The sequence below is a fragment of the Podarcis erhardii genome, assembly GCF_964252035.2.
Source record: "Podarcis erhardii genome assembly, chromosome: 15".
NCBI classification, from domain to species: Eukaryota; Metazoa; Chordata; class Lepidosauria; order Squamata; family Lacertidae; genus Podarcis; species Podarcis erhardii.
Window position 1 is genome coordinate 16,401,009 of NC_138505.1, and position 17,457 is coordinate 16,418,465.

General features: G+C 47.0%; 1 protein-coding gene across 4 annotated transcripts; it reads left to right on the forward strand.

The window, feature by feature from the left end:
- The first annotated feature begins 279 nt into the window (after window positions 1–279).
- Window positions 280–16,874, forward strand: PAQR6 (progestin and adipoQ receptor family member 6). 4 transcript variants are annotated; one of them, XM_081842898.1, is made up of 8 exons: window positions 280–549; window positions 10,173–10,381; window positions 11,483–11,610; window positions 12,111–12,316; window positions 12,451–12,577; window positions 14,148–14,244; window positions 14,798–14,942; window positions 15,946–16,874. In XM_081842898.1, exons 2-8 carry the CDS (start codon window positions 10,331–10,333, stop codon window positions 16,215–16,217), a joined length of 1,026 nt encoding a protein of 341 aa, XP_081699024.1. In that variant the 5' UTR covers window positions 280–549; window positions 10,173–10,330; the 3' UTR covers window positions 16,218–16,874. The 4 variants fall into 4 exon arrangements, with proteins under 4 accessions (XP_081699024.1, XP_081699026.1, XP_081699025.1 ...); XM_081842900.1 differs by lacking the exon at window positions 280–549 and adding an exon at window positions 674–794; XM_081842899.1 differs by lacking the exon at window positions 280–549 and adding an exon at window positions 1,632–2,075.
- The last annotated feature ends 583 nt before the right edge of the window (window positions 16,875–17,457 follow it).

The window sequence follows — 17,457 nt, forward strand, 5'->3', positions numbered from 1 at the left end:
GGTCACTTCAGAAAGTGCAAAAAGGCTCTCAGCTTGACACCTGGCTTTGCTCCGGCTGTGTAACTCTGGGACCTCCCAAAATGCGCTCTCCCCACCCAACCTAACCCCAAAAAACGAATGTCCTCAAGGAACCTGCTGTGGCTCGCATCTCCCCCCACCTCTCCACACTCCAGCTGCAGACCCCCTGTTTAAAAAGACACGTTAGGTTTCTGCCTTGAAGGAGGGAGGAATAATGAGGGCTCTTTTATTGCATTTCTGGCTCCTGATGGTGGTGGCTTCTGCGAAGAGAGAGAGGCCCATTTCTTCCCCTTCCGCCCATAAACTCCAGCCAACGGGGAGGGCGGCCTGGCACTCCGCCACCAGAACTGGCAAGGAATGTAGCTTAGGGAAGAAGACGGCGGGGGGAGTAAAAACTAAGGGGGGAAAAACAGAAACACACTGAGCTCGCTTGGAGCCCGGGCTGCAGGCCCCACAACTCGGACAAGATGGAGTGCTGGTAGCGGTGCATTGGGGGGGTCTGCCCCGCAGGGTCCGTCCTCTCTGGAGCAGGTAACTGCTTGCAAGCTGGCAGCCTCCTCGGCCTCCTTGCCTGCCTTTCATTCTTCTTGCCTGGGCGGTGGTTTCCTTCCTTCCTTCCTGCTGTGCCAGCTGTTGAGTTATTTTTTAAAAAACTAACTTTTGAGCTTGCCTTGGTCAAAAGTTTTTCAGGATGCAGCTGAAAATCTTTCCGGGCGCATCAATGTGCCTGGTCCTCACAGCCTTGGCGCTCTGGACCCAGTGGATCTCAGCCTGAGGTTGGATGGCTGTCTATCAGGGATTTATTAGCTGTGATTGCAGGGGGTTGGGCTAGATGATCCCTGGGGTCCCTTTCTTCTCTACAATTCTATGATTCTGGCCTTAAGGTCTTGGTGTAGCCAGACATTATCTCAGGAAGCGGGACTTTAGCAGGCGGAATTGAGAAAAAGGAGGAGGAGATCAAGCCACCTGCTCTGCACCAGCCTGGTCCTGCGTCCATTCCTTAGCAGAGAGCCTCAGTTTACCCAGCTCTAAAATGGGCTTAAATTTGAAGATAGTGTGACTTTTTGGGAGGAGAGGGAGATTGGGATTTCCCCCCTACAAATCAGTGCAGCTGTGCCCAGCTCAGGAGAGAGGGAACCTACATCCCCATTATGGCTTGCCCACAGCTGCTAAGCTTTCAATATCCTTTTTAGGTGGACCAATGGAATTAGAAATAGGACTTAACTGTGCCCTTTTTGACTGCTGGTACCGAATTTGGATTTCTCTGAGCTTTTTTGGTGCATTAGCTGTGTGCCCCTGGTGTGATTCCTCTAGCATTAAAATTTCAAAACTAGTGTGTGTTGTTCTGGTCATCCCATCAGATGGGATGGGGTTGGAGCAGTATGCCTGCATGGAGAGTCTAAGGCTATTGGGGGCTTTTTAGATGGGGAGGGGGAAAGATAACTGGGCGTGGAGGAGTGGACGGCATGACAGAAATTTATAAATCAACGGTGTGATTGATCTCTGTGACTGATCCACAATTTCAGACAACTGCATAGTTAAATGTGTTAGCGGTGGGGGTTTTAAAAGTGGGGGGGGGTGGACAACTCACGGGGGAGCAGATAACTGTTCATACTTATCAGCCATGAGAGCCAGGGGTGGGGAAGTGACTAGGACCTGGAAGACCAGGGTTCAAATCCCCACTCAGCCACGAAGCTCAACGGGCGACCATGGACCAGCCACTATTCCTCTCGGCCTCACCTCGCAGGGTTGTTGTGGGGATTAAATTGAGAAAGGGGAGAAAAATACGGGCTACAAAGGCAATAAAAATGAATGATAGGGAAATGGAATCTCCATGTTCAGCCCTAAAGGCCAGATGCTGAGGACAAATGATAAGGGGTGGTACGTCATCCCTGTGCCCTGCTTGGGAACTGCCAGAATCAGCCTTCACTCCTTATCTCATAAAGAAGAGGAAAGTGAGGGTTGGAGTCAAAAATCAGATTTTCTAGGCATGAGAAACCAGTGTGTATGGAGAACGCCAGTGCCATCACTCAGGAGGGACTTGGGGTCAACTCAAGGTAAGCACCTGAGGGAAATATCCACGTTGGATGTTTGTGGGTTTTCTGTTCTGCGCAGCCATTAGGCTTCCTTTGTCTTTTCTCAACATGGACTAGAAACTTGGGGTGGGGGGACGACTTGCTTCCGGCTCAGCATGGCAGGAATGAAAAGCACTGTGGTAAGCAAAACTGTTGACTTGCCTTTACCGTTGGAAAAGAGGTCCTTGGGTCTCCCACCCAAATGCCTGATAGCAATGCTGGCGATCCCTAGGAGGAACTGGGGGACTTGGGGAGTTTGGGCTGCGGACCAGCTGTTGAGGACCGCCGGGTATTTCATATAACCGCGTGTGTTTGTATGACATGAGAACATGGAATTTGTGACAGCTATAAAAGCAGATTTGCGCAGGGGGTTTGGATTTAGGTGACCCTTGGATGATTGAAACCTGGGAGTGGGGGGGGGGGGTCCTAGGTGGCTTTAGGAGAGGATTAGACACATTTGTGGAGGAAAGGGCCAGTGCTTTTTTCCTGGGGGTGTGCAGGGGTACGCACACCCCTAAACGTTTTGTGAATCTTTGTACTTTTGTCCATTTACTGTACAGTGGTACCTCGGGTTACAAACACTTCGGGTTACTGACTCTGCTAACCTGGAAGCAGTACCTCGGGTTAAGAACTTTACCTCAGGATGAGAATAAATCGTGCGGCGGCAGCGGAGGCTCCATTAGCTAAAGTGGTACCTCAGGTTAAGAATGGTTTCAGGTTAAGAACGGACCACCTGAATGAATTAAGTTCTTAACCCAAGTTACCACTGTAATTACTTCTAAATTTGCATCTAACACACACACACAAAGCCTCATACCCAGTGGAATTCTAAGAAATCAAATAGCTTCCTCTGCCATCTTGATTCAAAATGACATCCAATTTTATCCAACCTTGCAACCTTGGCATTGTCAACACCAACTATCTAACCAACTATCTTATGTTTCTGTTTAAATGACCGTACAGGTGGTACCTCGGGTTACAGATGCTTCAGGTTACAGACTCCGCTAACCCAGAAATAGTACCTCAGGTTAAGAACTTTGCTTCAGGATGAGAACAGAAATCGTGTGGTGGCAGCGGGAGGCCCCATTAGCTAAAGTAGTACCTCAGGTTAAGAACAGTTTCAGGTTAAGAATGGACCTCCAGAACGAATACGGTTTGTAACCAGAGATACCACTGTATTTATTTTTCCCAATTTGAACTATAAAATGGTGATTTTCTTTAGTCAAAATAGAGTACCCCTAAACATTTTTTAAAGGGGGGAAAGCACTGGAGAGGGCTATCAACGGCTGCCAGCCACAGTGGCTGTGCTCTGCTTCCACAGTTGGAGGCAGAAATGCTTTTTGAAGCCTGGAAGCTGCAGGAGGGGAGAGGACTCTTGCGCCTGGGTCCCGCTTGTGAGTTTCCTACAAGCATCTTGTTAGCCGCTTTGAGAAAAGGATGCTGCTTTAGCTGGGCCATTGGCCTGATCCAGCAGGCTCTTCTTATGAATGCAGAATTTGGAGCCCACAGCATCATGATTACCTTGGAGGAAGGGGATTTGTTTTGTTCTTCAAAGGAAGGCAGGTGGCTTCAATTAGCTAATGTCTGCTAAGTGCTTTTGAATATGGAAAATCTCTTAAGCGCTAAAAAAGCTTTTGCTGCCTGAGAAAGCTGGCTTTATTATATTTTTCAAGGTTGTTTTTTTTTAATTGCCAAATACCTCCTTAAAACCTTGCCTGTGGCAGATGTGTGTGTTGGGTAAATCCAGGAGAAAAATGAAGCTCATTGTTGGGTTTCAAAGCAACTGATGTTTTCCGCAGGGGTGTTAGGGCTTGGGGATAATTTTGTTGGGTGGGGTTCTTTAAGTGCATGGCTCCATTGGATGCTATGTGTGGGGAGGGGAGGGGTCCCAGGCCTTGAGTAGTACTAGTGGGGACTATTTATTTAACAAAATTTATATACTTCTGGTTTGTAAAGCAGGGGGAATCAACAGTAGGTAAACAGAAATAAAGCACATGCCACTTCTACGTTTCTGGGTGGGCTTTGCCTAAACCAGTGTTTCCCAAACTTGGGTCTCCAGTTGCTTTTGGACTATTTAGTAAGTTTAAATATTTTACTTACAAACTCCAAAGGTCACATTCATACGCTATTCCATGCAGCAACAATAAGAACACAGGTAGAAAATTATTGGGTTGCAAAATACCAATAAATACTTCTGAGCATGTGGTCTGGGCTTGAAGCGGTCAAGCTCATACATGTTGCCTGGTGAGCTTCACATAGTACAAGAAAGTAAACAAAGGAAGCTTCACTTCCTTCTTCAATGGAGGTGAAGCTGTATGACCTGAGTCTAGGAATACAGTTCCATGGTCTTAACCCCTTCATGCATTAACTAGCCCTAAGCTTTCTAGTTATATTTGACTGCAATATCCCACAGCGAAGAGCTCCAAAAGGACCTCCCCAAAGTGGGTGAATGGTAAATGATGTTCACTGTGAAGTGATGCATGTTGTGGCAAAAATAATAATCTTAATTTCACATATGCGCTCATGGGGTCTGAACTGGTGGGGTCTGAACAGGAACGAGACCTTGGGGTCATAGTGGACAGCTCAGTGAAGATGTTGACCCAATGTGCCACTGCTGTAGAAAAGGCAGATTCAATGCTAAGGATCATTAGAAAAGGAACTGAAAGCAAAACTTGCCAGTATCATTATGCTGTTATAGAAATCTATGGTGTGACCGCATTTGGAATATTGTGTGCAATATTCTGGCCTCCTCACCTCAAAAAGGATCTTGTAGAGTTGGAAGAAGGTTCAGAAATGGCCAGGCAAAATGATTGAGGGGATGAAGCCACTCCTTTCTTGTGAGGAATGGTTGCAGCCTTTGGGACTTTGTAGTATAGAGAAAAGGCAAGCAGGAGGTGACATGGTAGAAGTTTACAGAATTATGCTTGGCAGGGAGAAAGAGGATAGAAAAAAAGGTTTTCTCCCTCTCTCATAACAATAGAACTTGTGGAAATCCAATGAACTGGAACATTGGAAGATCAGGACAGAGAAGATAGTTAAACTATGGAACTCCCTGCCACAGGAGGCAGTGACAGCTACCAGCTTGGATAGCTTTAAGAGAGGACTGGACAAATTCATGGCTGTCAATGTCTGCTAGCCACAATGGCTTTGCCCTGCCTCCACAGTCAGAGGCAGGAGTGCTTCTGAATCCCAGTTGCTGGAAACCACAGGAAAAGAAAGTGCTCTTGTACCTGAATACTGCTAGACAGGCATCTAGATGGCCACTGTGAGAACAGGATGCTGGACTAGGTGAGCCCCTGGCCTGATCCAGCAAGGATCTCCTTATGTTCATTTTCCTTGCTGCTCCCAGCTCCCAAACCCATCACGCCTTTGAGACCGCGCTTCAAAAAAATATTGCTGAAACGATGGAAAGGGTGATTTTATCTCCCAAGAATTCAGCCTTGGCTTGGGTCTTTTTCAGCAAGAAGGGAGCCCAGTGCTGGTTGGCACACACTGGACAGAAAGCAGGAAGGGAGAGAGGCAGGGCCAGGGTGAAAGAAGAGGAGGAGTGTTTGGGATGATGGGGTGACGGGGAAGCACAACTGGTGATTTTTATTGGATGCAACATTTTGCCAAATTGGAAAAATGGATAATGAGATGGTCGGGGAGGGAACCCCTTCTGACCTTTGAGCTTTGGGTGCCCTCCCATCTTTCCGGCGGGTTTTTCCTCAAAATCTTTTTTGTCTGGGTTGGTTACAAAGAAGTAATTAATCTTTTATTTCCATCCCTGCCGAAAGCCTTCATCGTTTTGCCTTGACTCCTCTGTGGTCAACCATGTGACTCAGAGGGCCTTCAGCTGTCAATGGTGGCCTTGTGCGAAGGAACAAAAGAGAACTTGATTTCTAGTTTGGGGAAAAACGGGGGGGGGGGAGAGATTTCTTCCCCCACCCCTTTGAATGAAAGGTCTCCTTGGTTGAAAGGAAAAAGATTCTGGAGGGAGAACTGGGGGACAGCTCCATGTCCCACTCCTCCCCCCCCCCATTGTCAAAATAGAGATGGTCAGCGCATTACATGGACCAGAACTGCGGAACTCCTTGCCTCATGAGGTTGGTTGCATCCTTCTCTTGCTGTTCTTTGCTGGCTCAAGCTTTTTTTTAAAAAAAAAAAAAAAAACAGCAGGCTTTTGTTTTAGCAGATGCCTATTGTTTTTCTGTCTGATTTTTCTGTTTTATCACTGGGTCCAATCTTTGAGGGAGGCCTGGAAGGGGATGGGAAGGGAGAGGGCCTTTTCAGGGGCCCCTCCCCATCTGTGGAATGCTCTCCCATAACCCTCCAACATTTCTCCGATGAAAATGGGGATGTCCCATTCCATAATGATAATTTTACTATTTATACCCCACACATCTTATTGGGTTGCCCCAGCAATCTGGGCAACTCCCAAAGTATATAAAAACACAACAGAACATTAAAGCTTTAAAAACAAAAACAAAAAAAACAAAAAAAACCCGCTTCCCTAAACAGGATTGCCTTCAGATAGCTCCTGGCTTGGATAACTCCATACCCTCCAACATTTCTCCGATGAAAATAGGGACGTCCTAAGGAAAAGCAGGACATTCTGGGATCCAGTCAGAAACTGGGACGGCTTCTCTAAATCAGGGACATCCCTGGAAAACAGGGACACTTGGAGGGTCTGTTTTCCGCCAGTAAGGTAATCCTTGGGCCTTCACTGTCTTTTTTCAGAGCCAGAAAAAAAACTTTCTCCCCCCCCCCACCCCCCGCCATCTTTTTGGTAGACTGCAATGATGATGCTTTTAGGCAGAGCCACACATTGAAAGTGCATGGTTTCCCCCAGAGAATCCTGGGAACTGTAGTTCCCCTCACAGACCTACAATTCTTAGTACCCTCAACAAACTTCAGTTCCCATAATTATTTGGGATTTAAATGTATGTTGTGACTCTGTGTCCTATGCTGTTTGTGTGTGGCCAAAACTTCCTGCTGCTATTATGGCAGACGAAAAGAGTGATGTTTTGTATATATTTTTCTGAACTGCATGTGTCAATGTGTCAGCATTATAATGCATTTATGTTCATGTTTTTAAACACACTGTAAGTCACTAGGAGGCCTTTGTGCAACAACTCAAGTACTATGACTAAATAATCATCTGATGAGCCTATCTCTGTTTTATCACATCTTGTGGTTTTATGCTGTGTTCTTGCATGATGCATCTGGCTTCAGTTATTTGTTTCCAATATTTCTCCGCCTCCCCATAACTCTGAGCTTCTCCAGGGGGGCACACTCATGACAGAGTTTAAAACACAACATGGTATAAATGCATTTCCTGTCTAAATTGCGCCGCAGCAGAGATAAAAGCAGTAAAACCAACCAATTCCATGCTGTTAGGGTGTCAAAAATTGAAGCTTGCACACAGAATTGAGCCTGGAAATGGTCCAGAAGCTGTTTTGTAGCTGGTGTGATCAGACCAGGACATCCTGCCCCTGTTTTGGATAATACCCCCTTATGCACCCAATAGATTACTGCAGTCTGCCAGAGAGTCTTGCAAGTTCCAAACTTCTAGGGTGGCTACCCCTGTCCTGTGGAACAGCACCCCACACTTTCAGGAAACAGTTGAAGATATTGCTGTTCTGGCAGGTTTTATCAGAAGTGTCCACCTGTTAGAGTTTTAGTCTTGCTATTGTTATTAGTTGGGGTGGAGAGGTAGGCTGTACGCTGAGACCCTGCTAACCCCTGGATCCAGCAAGAGTCAAAATTTAAGCCAGGGTAGCTCCTGGGTGAGGCAATCGCCTGGATGATGGGTCATTAAAAGGAGCAAAAGGAAAGAGCTTCTGTGTGAGATGGCAAATCCCTCAACTCACAGGTAGTTAGAAAGGCATAGCGAGAGTTGAAAGTTGGGGTGATGTGTGCTAGGGGGGAAAGCAGCAAACTGGGAGGCAGAGCAGTGTTTGGTTTTTGTTTGAATCCAAGGCTGTAGCTATTGGAGAAACAAGACCCTTTTGGGGGGTGATAATACTGTGAACCCCTCCATCGTAGGCTCAGGTTGCATGTATGTGTAAATAAACCATATAGCATAAAGACACCACAGTCTCTGCTGTGCCTCATTACCAAAAGGAAACAACACGATGCTGCCTGGAACCCCTGGAATCTCGCCCTGCTCAGAGATTGGGGTGAATTGCAACACTGCAGATGTATTTGCTGGGTTTTTTGTTTTTGTTTTGCATTAACTCTTTTAATTATTCTATGTGTAAATCATCTTGGGACAGTGGTTTAGAGTGTGCTGTAGTGCAGTTAAGAATTATGAGAAATCTCCCACGCTGCCAAGCACCCCTTTTTTTGGATCAACAGAAAAATAGATGAAGGCTTTTCAGAGTGTGACATTGGAGACCAGAGTTCGAATGCTCCTTCAACCACTGGGTGACCTCTATTTCTGCCTGTGTGTGATCTGCAGCGGTTGCACAATAAAGGAGAAACAGATCCAATGTGACTTGAAAAGTTTTATGAAGCTTAGAAAATGATGAGTTAAGGACTCAGTTGTGGGGCATTGCGACCTAACACATGAACACACACTTCAGAAGCTTCTGGCCATTGCGCTGAATGGGGGACGAAGACTGACACACCTGGCAGCAAACCCTGACCAAAATATCTCTAAACTAGACAAATTGTTTGCAAGGGAGAGGCATATATCAGTGTTCCTGTTCTGTGAATCAGGAAACCCTCAGAGAACCCTTCCATGACCTCGTAAACAACTATTCCCCTGGGCTCGGCTTTCTGGCATTTGCTAGCTGGGGGGTCATGTTGCTGGCCTGCCTTACTGGGCTGTTTTAGAGCTTGCAGCAAGATAATGCCTAAGAAATAGTTTTGAAGCTCTCCCAGGTGCTGAATTGCCAGAAAAGAGGAACAGTTGGAAGGCCTCTAGGTGGTCCCTTGGCAGAGTGAGTTTGGCACACCCTGGAGCTGGAGGGGAAGGGGGTCGCACAGCCTTCTGGAATCACACCCCCCCCCCCTTCTGAGGTGCATCAGGCTGCTGCCGTTTTTGCATTCAGATTGACAGGTCTGGACATAATTCTCTGCCCCTTGATGGCAGCGGCACTTTATATAAGCTGTTCACCAGTGAAAGGGACTCCCTCGGAAGGCGGTGGACTCTGCTTCATTGGAGGTTTTTAAACAGAGGGTGGGGGGCCACCTGTCAGGGAACCTTTAGCTGTGCATTGGAGGGGGTTGGACTGGATGACCCTTAGGGACCCCTTCCAACCCTACGATTCAAATGATTCTATTTCTGCTTCTGCTCCCTGTTTTATTTGTGACTGTTTATTAATTTTATGATGTCGATTTGTTTTGTTTTATTTATCGATTTATCAACAACTTCTTAATATACTTAAAAGTCCACTGTAGACAGTTAAAATTATTGGCAGGGATACAAGGACACTTGTAATGTGAAATGAATTTTGGTAACTATGATTATATAATAGATGGATAATGGTAAAAGATGCAGGGGGGAAAGAAAAAGTTTTTTTAAAAAAACTGGAACCCATGGAGGGAGGGGAGGAGGTCCAAAAAAGAACCTTTTTATTTTTATGTTGGAGAAGGTTAAAGTTATTGTGTATAAATATATTCAGGTAGGTAGCCATGTTGGTCTGACGCGGTCGAAATATATAAAAAAATAAAAAAATTGTCCAGTAGCACTTTAGAGACCAAGTAGGTTTGTACTTGGTATAAGGTTTCATGTGCGTGCACACTTCTTCAGATCCCGTGTATCTGAAGTATGCAAGCACATAAAAGCTTATACCAAGAACAAACTTAGTTGGCCTCTAAGGTGCTACTGGACAGTTTTTTTATATATTTCAATTGTATAAATATATGATTTATTTATTGTTAAATTTGATTGTGAGGTTATTGTTTGCCACCCAAGGGCTAGGAGGACCTCAATTGTACAAACTCTGTAGCTCCATGTTTGGTGACAGTAACTCTTGGGTTCTGAACACTTTTGTTTTGCCCCTTGGGTTAATTTTCACATCTCTCTATCTCTGTCTCTCCTGCATACATATATCCCCCGGACCCATCCTCCTTTTCCCTTTGTCATTTTAGGACACAAATGTTGGCCCCCTTCCCCATCTCCAGAGCTACTTGGAGGAAGGGAGTTGTGGACTGCAGCTGCCCAGGACCACTTGGCAAAATCTCTCCCCACAAGCAGAGTTGCCTTTAAAAACACATCTCCAAGAGCATCCCGTGTGCTGTGACTGGAAATGCTTACAATAAAGCTGCCTCAGATCTTCAGGGTCCACCAAGTACCTCGTGTGAGTAAATTATTCTTCCAGTGTTTACGATGTAGGGGCCATCTCCTCCCAACCCAATCCCATTATGCATGTTTTTTTCCGGGAGAGTCTCTTAACATCAACACACCTTGGAGGCTAGTCAGTCAAGGAAACTGCACCAGTTGAATTTCCGCCACAGGGTGGTCCTCTGTATGAAGGCTGGCTGTTCCAAGTCGCGCTTAAAAGAGCATGAACTCTCTAAGGATTTTCACATTACTTGTGAATGCAGCCTAACAAGTTGAAAGCCTCCTCGTTTGGATCGTTTCTCTGCTCATAGACTCTGGGAATGGGATGGAAGGTCGTTATTGGCCGGGGGTGTTTTGTTAAAATGTGAAATGGAAAAGATGCAAAATGAGAGTCTTTGGGGCCAGTGGGGCCCATTTGGAATTTGGAGAGTGTACTGTGGGTGCCAGCCACAAAATGGCTGCTCTTTGGGAGTGGCATAACACAAAATGGCTGCCGTGGGGCCGTAGCATTATGGCTGCTACATCTGAATGAGCAGAAAAGGGGCAGGAGGACCACAACATGGCGTGGCTGTGCCCTCCTGTCAGTCGGGAGAAAGACCCCTACAGCGGTCACTGCTACCTTCACTCTTAAAGATAAGCTCTTTGTCCCTCTCCTCTGTTCAGAACAGAAAGGAGGGAGGGCATCCATTCTTGGTGCCCAAGGAAATGTGAGCATATATAAGGGGACATGTTCAATGCAGGGGAAGCTGAGCAAACAGAAGCAGTTGTGGATTTTTAAGGGGATATCTACTGAAAGCTTTTGTGGGTGCCAAAGGGGGTCCTGGTGGTCACACTGGTGACCTTTGACCTCCCAAATGCTGCTGAACTACAACTCCCATCACCCTTCCACATTGACCATGCTTGCTAGGGCTGATGGGAGTTGTAGTTCAGCAACATCTGGAGGGCCAAAGGTTCCCTACCTCTGAACTAACAGAACTAAAGTTAGGGAGAGTCTGTTGCTGCAGGTGGAGTTGTAGTGATGGGACACTTCAATAAAGCTTTTGATGCTTTATTGCACTTCTGCTAAATTTCTGTCTTGGCAACTCAAGTGTCTCTTTGGGCAAATCCTGTCCTGTAGATCTTCTGGGAAGATGGGATCATCTCTGGCTACCGTCACCCCAAAAGCTCTGCCTTGGATTGCGTCCTCAGCTCTTTTCAGCTGAACAACGAAACCATCAACATTTGGACACATTTTTTGCCGACGTGGTAAGTCTGCAGCAGCATCTTTCAGCCGCGTTCTGTGTAGAGTTACTTATCTCCTTGGCTTTGGGGTCACATAACTCCATACTTCCCAACATTTCTCTGATGAAAATAGGGACATCCTAAGGAAAAGCAGGACATTCTGGGATCGAATTGTAAATCCAGGATTGTCTCTGGGGAACAGGGACGCTTGGAGGGTCTGTAAATGACTATCGGACTTTGAAAAGCTGGTACCACAGGATCAACTTTATCAATTTTGTTGAACCAATTAAATACCGGTAGTTTCACTTGGATTTTGATTAAAGCATGCAGTTTAATTGTTCCTGTTTCAGATTTCATTGTGTTATTACCTTCCTTACTGGGTTGTGCAAACTGCTATTCTGAATAATGCTTTTTAGATAAGTTCACTGGGGACGTGTTTATGGAACCAAGGGGACTGTGGGCTGAAAAAGTTTGGGAACTGCTGTCCCGTTGTCCTTCTCCTGGATGCCCTTTGCCCCTTGTAGGTATTTTCTGTGGCGCTTCCTGATGCTCTCCTACAGCCTGGACTTCTGGCGCGACACCTACAGCTGGCCTTTCCTGGCCTACATGGTGCTGGTGTGCCTCTACCCCTTCACCTCCAGCTGTGCCCACACGTTCAGCACCATGTCCACCCATGCCAGGCACATCTGCTACTTCTTGGACTACGGAGCACTCAGCCTCTACAGTTTGGGTGAGGCAGCTTTCAAGTCGCTAGTGGGAGGGAGTTCCGTAGGTTAACTGTGTGCTGCATTTAGAAGGACTCCCTTTAATCTGTCTTGAATTTTCCAACAGAGGTTGCGCAAGTTTCTTCTCTGTTTATTATAGGCTGCGCTATCACATACGGAGCCTACGCAATGCCTGACGTCTGGGTAGACGGCCCTTTGCACCACTGCTTTGTCCCCCTGGCGGCCCTGAATTCCTTTATCTGCACCAGCCTGTCTTGTTACTCCCGGTAAGTAAGGCCAGTGCTTTTATTTTATTTTTTTAAGGAAAAAGAAGGAGCCGTTCCTCACCATGAAGTTTGTACTGTTATTGACACACTTTTAACATTTGTGGGGGTGGGGGAGAAGGTGCTGTTATTTCATAGCCTTGGGTGCCCCCAGAGAAAAAAAAAGCACTGGGTAAGGCTTTTGTGCCATGCCGAGGTCAGAGCTGAAATGAAAACAGTGTATATTGCACAGATGTGAAGTTGTGGCATATCAGATTTCAAAAAAGGCTGCATTTTGGAGCTCAGTTTATTTTAAAGATCTTATTGCCAGCAAGGCAACCACGGGCCAACGATGGCTTCAGATCCAGCGCTTTCTATAATTTGGAACCTTGTCAAAAATCAAACAGGGAGTGAGACTATGCAGTTGATGTTTGCTAGCAAATATGAGTTAAAAAGCGGCACTCTTCCCCCCAAACCACTTCAGCTCAAACCAAGAACTTTGTTAAATCATCCTCAAAGGATGTCTGTATATTCACATGCCACCAGATCATTAAGTAACCTTGAAACCGCAAGTAGTTTTTGTATGTAGATTTAAAAACACAGAAGTTACCGGTTATATGATAGGAGGGATTTGTGGCAGGTGGGGGTGGATGGGAAGAGAAGAAGGGGAAATGGAGATGTCCTGTCCTACCACCAACCATATACGGTACTTGGGTTGGGGGGGTCCCATTGCTGTTAAAAAAGAAAGAAAGAATGCAAAATAAATAATCAATAAATCACCAGGTGAAAGAAACTTGGGGCAAGGGTCCATTAAGGTGGACATTACAAGTCCCTGGCCTCATATCTGAGCTGCAGAGTGCAATCCACCCACCCTGATTTCAGGTGAGGGTGGAGTTCTGGGACTGAAAGTGCTGGGGTTAGGATTCCTCCAGCGAGTCTGTGGCTAAGAGGGCCTTTTGGCTCACACAATTGCAGGGGGAGGGGGTTGGACTAGATGACCATTGGGTTTCTTCCAAATCTACAATTCAATGGCTCTATGACCGCTGAAGTCCCAGAGCTTACTCCTGTGCAAGCGCACTGAGGTTTATAGAAGACTACTACTCACGTCTGCTCAGAAGTGAGCCCCATTGACTTCAGTGGGGTTTACTTCTAGGTTAAGTGGCAGCCTAAGTCGTCCTGGCCCTGAGTTTGCTGCGTGGCTGCAGACCTCCATTTTCTTAATCAATGCCTATCTTCAGAATGTAGATTAAAAACAACAACAACAACAACAACAATAAATTACACCTCTCAAGGAACCCCAGGTAGCAAACAGATACACAATTTAAAAAACAAAGCCAAAGCTTTCTAAAACGGATCAATATGTTCCTAAAGCAATTACAATATGAAACCATTACAAGCAATTACATTTGAAAACATCCTTCTGCCCGCTGATCTTGAGGTTGCTAGGAACAGTATCTTTCAGCCACCAAATGTCAAGGCAAACAGGAATGTTTTCACATTCCTCCTGCAAGTTATATTTATTTATTCATTCAACTGTTTTCACCCCCTCTTAATTGGAACTTTCCCTCCTCCCCCCGTTGGTCTCCTGGTCTAGATTCCTGGAACTGGAGTGTCCTTCTTTGTGCAAGATCTTGAGGACTACAGCCTTCGCTTACCCTTTCCTCTTCGACAACATTCCATTGTTCTACAGGGTAGGATGACGGTGGGGGCAATGTAGCCATGGGGGGGAGCGGCCTCTGCTGGGAGAGGGTTGTCAGTGGCTGCTAACCACAAGGGCTAGGCTCTGCCCTACCAGTCAGAGGCAATAATGCATCTGAACAACAGATGCTGGAACCGCAGGAGGGGAGAGTGTGGCTCTTATGCTCAGCTCCTGTTTGCTGGGTTCCCTGGTTGGCCACTGTGAGAATAGGATGCTGGACTAGATGGGCCATTGGCCTGATCCTGCAGGGCTGTTCTTATGTTCATATATTTTTTTACTTTGGCCTCTAAGGACTGAATGTGCAGTTTCCCCTACCTTCGCAATTGCATACCAATAATCCAGATTAGTCCCAATAGTTTTTGGGGTGAGCCTCCGCACACCCAAGTCTTGCTAAGCCATGCAGATGCAAATTCTTGCCTTCATTTCTTTCCTCTCCTCATGGTGCCACAGGAAGCAGGTGGCTTCGCTCTTTGGCATGGTGTCGCTGTTCCTCCCCCCCAGGGCCACCCTTCCTGGCTGACTCATGACACTTCCTTACCTTTCAGCTCTTGTTCTGCTTTGGTGAAGACTGCGCCTGGAATGACTCCGTCCCTGGTTATTTCTACCACCTTCTTTTCGCAGCCCTCACCGGCTTCCTCTTCGCTTCCCACCTGCCGGAGCGCCTGGCCCCTGGGCGCTTCGATTACATTGGTAAGAGAAGGGGGGATGGGGTGGGCCGGGATGGAAATAATTGAATCCCTGTGATGGGGTTGCTCTGTCCCAGCTCCTGCCAACCTAGCAGTTCGAAAGCACACCAGTGCAAATAGATAAGTAGGTACCACTGCTGCGGGAAGGTAAACGACATTTCTGTGCGCTGTGGTTTTTGTCACAGTGTCTGGTTGTGCCAGAAGCGGTTTAACCCTGCTGGCCACATGACTCGGAAAGCTGTCTGTGGACAAACGCCGGCTTCCTCGGCCTGAAAGCGAGATGAGTGCCGCAACCCCATAGTCACCTTTGTCCAGGGGTCCTTTACCTTTACCTTAATCAAGTCCAAAGTCAGAAGCAGGAAATGCTTCTGAATACCACTTGCCGTAAACCACAGGAGGAGAGAGTGCTCTTAGGCTTGACTGATAAAGGCCACTGTGAGAACAGACTGGATCGACCATTGGCTTTATCCATCCCCGGCTCTTCTTCTTCCTTCCCACAGAGGACCTTAAGGTCCACAAATGACAACATTTTGGAGGTCCCAGGTCGCAAAGTGGTTAGTTTGGTCTCAACTAAGGCCAGGGCCTTTTCAGTACCGGCCCCAATTTGGTGGAACGCTCTGTCACAAGAGACTAGGACCCTGTGGGACTTGACATCTTTCCACAGGGCCTGTAAGACAGAGCTGTCCTGCCTGACCTTTGGTTTGGACTCAGTCTGATCCTTCTGTTTCTCTCCCCTTATGGTCTTGATTTACCAGCTACTTTTAAAATGAGGCTGCATTTTAAATTGTATTTTAACCTGTATTTAATTTTTTTTCTTTTTCCCCTATTATGTTTTTACTGTGATTTTATTGGTGTTAGCCGCCCTGAGCCCAGCTCTGGTTGGGGAGGGCAGGTATAAATTATTATTATTATGATTATTATTATTATGTTACAACCATTTTTTCTCTCTTGATCTTCTCTTATCACCCCATCTCTTCTCTCTCCCACCTCCCTTCCTCCTGCCACAGGGCACAGCCACCAGCTCTTCCACATCTGCGCTGTTGTGGGCACCCATTTCCAACTGGAATCTGTTTTATGGGACTTGCATTCGCGCCGGGCCTGGCTGAGCGCTCATGCCCCCGCGGCCACCTTCACCCAGACTTTTGCCATCCTCGGAGCTGCCCTCCTGGGCAACCTCGCACTTGTGGCTGCCTTCACCATGGCCCTCCTCCGGTCCTCCGGCACGACACTTATTCTGCAGAGCAACGTCCCCGAGGTGGAGCGGCCCAAGGAGCAGTGATGGAGCCCTCTCTGGCGGCGCTCTGTAGCTTTGATTTCTCTGAGGGACCTTTGTTCCGCCTCTCTCAGACAGAGACTCCTTTGAGAGCCCCTGGGTGAGCGTTTTCTCCGCTGTCGCACTTTATACCTCAGTGTTCTGTGTTCCGAAGGAATGTGGCGCCTGCGTCAGAAGGGGGGGGGGGACCCTTTTGAATGTTCCTCCTAGGTTTGAGCACTTTAAACATTTAGTTGGGACTCGACTGTTCGTGGGTGTGCAGCGCGGAAACCCACAACTGAATGCCTCCCCCACAGTATGTCAGAGAAGTGGACTTGGGTTTCTGCCTGGGGCGGCCATTGCTGGCTATCTCTCCTCCTACACAGAGCCTGATTTCCACTTTCCATTCAGCTCTGCTTCCAGGGGTGCTAAATTCTAAATATCTGGGCACCGCGTCCTTTCTCTTCATATGTTCTCCTCAGGAGAGTTGCTGTTGCACTGAGAGTCCCGCTCATGAGCTTCCTGTTGTGGGTATCTGGTTGGCCATTTTGAGAACAGGATGCTGGGCTAGAATGGGCCTTCAGCCTGATCCAGCTCCAGGCATCCTCTGATGTTCTTACATAACTCTTGTCTCCAATGATGGCAAGCAGATACCTCCAGGGAGAGGGTGAAGGCACCCTGTATGCCTAGACCTGCTCGCTATCCATTTTTCTCTCCCCCTTTTAAACCACCCACACTTCAACACACCTTGGGGCAACAAATTCCATCCATTAATCCTGCATCGTACAAGGAAGGCCCTCCTTTCTATTCGTCGACCGCCAACCCATTTTTCTTGAGGGACTTCCCTCACGCTTCTTGCATTCTGTCTCAGATTCTCCAGCTGTGGCTGGGAAACAGACTAGATGAGAAGGTCCCTTCCGATTCTACGATCATGTGATTCTCATGTGACACAAGAGGGTGGAGGCATCCTCTGTGGGCCAAAACCCCAGAAAGAGAGGACTCTCTCCACACTTGGGGCAAGAGAATAGCACCGCTCACAAAAGAACTAAGCGTGTGTGCCTTTCTTTTGGATTGCACAGCTTATTTGTTGCACGAAAACCCAAATGGCATCTCTCCCCACCCCAAGTTGCACTCATTAATTGTTAACCAATTATTGGGAAGTTCCCCAATAATGAAGAGAGGATATTCTGAGTGAGTGCAACTACCATAGTTGGGTGCCATTGTGAGGGTTTTTTTACGCAAGAAGGCCCTAGCCTAAATCCGTTTG

Coding starts and splice junctions, on each gene's coding strand:
- PAQR6 (XM_081842898.1), top strand. CDS start 10,331: ATGCTTACAATAAAGCTGCCTCAGATCTTCAGGGTCCACCAAGTACCT. Junction 11,611..12,110: donor ACACATTTTTTGCCGACGTG/GTAAGTCTGCAG, acceptor TGCCCCTTGTAG/GTATTTTCTGTGGCGCTTCC. Junction 12,578..14,147: donor AGCCTGTCTTGTTACTCCCG/GTAAGTAAGGCC, acceptor CTCCTGGTCTAG/ATTCCTGGAACTGGAGTGTC.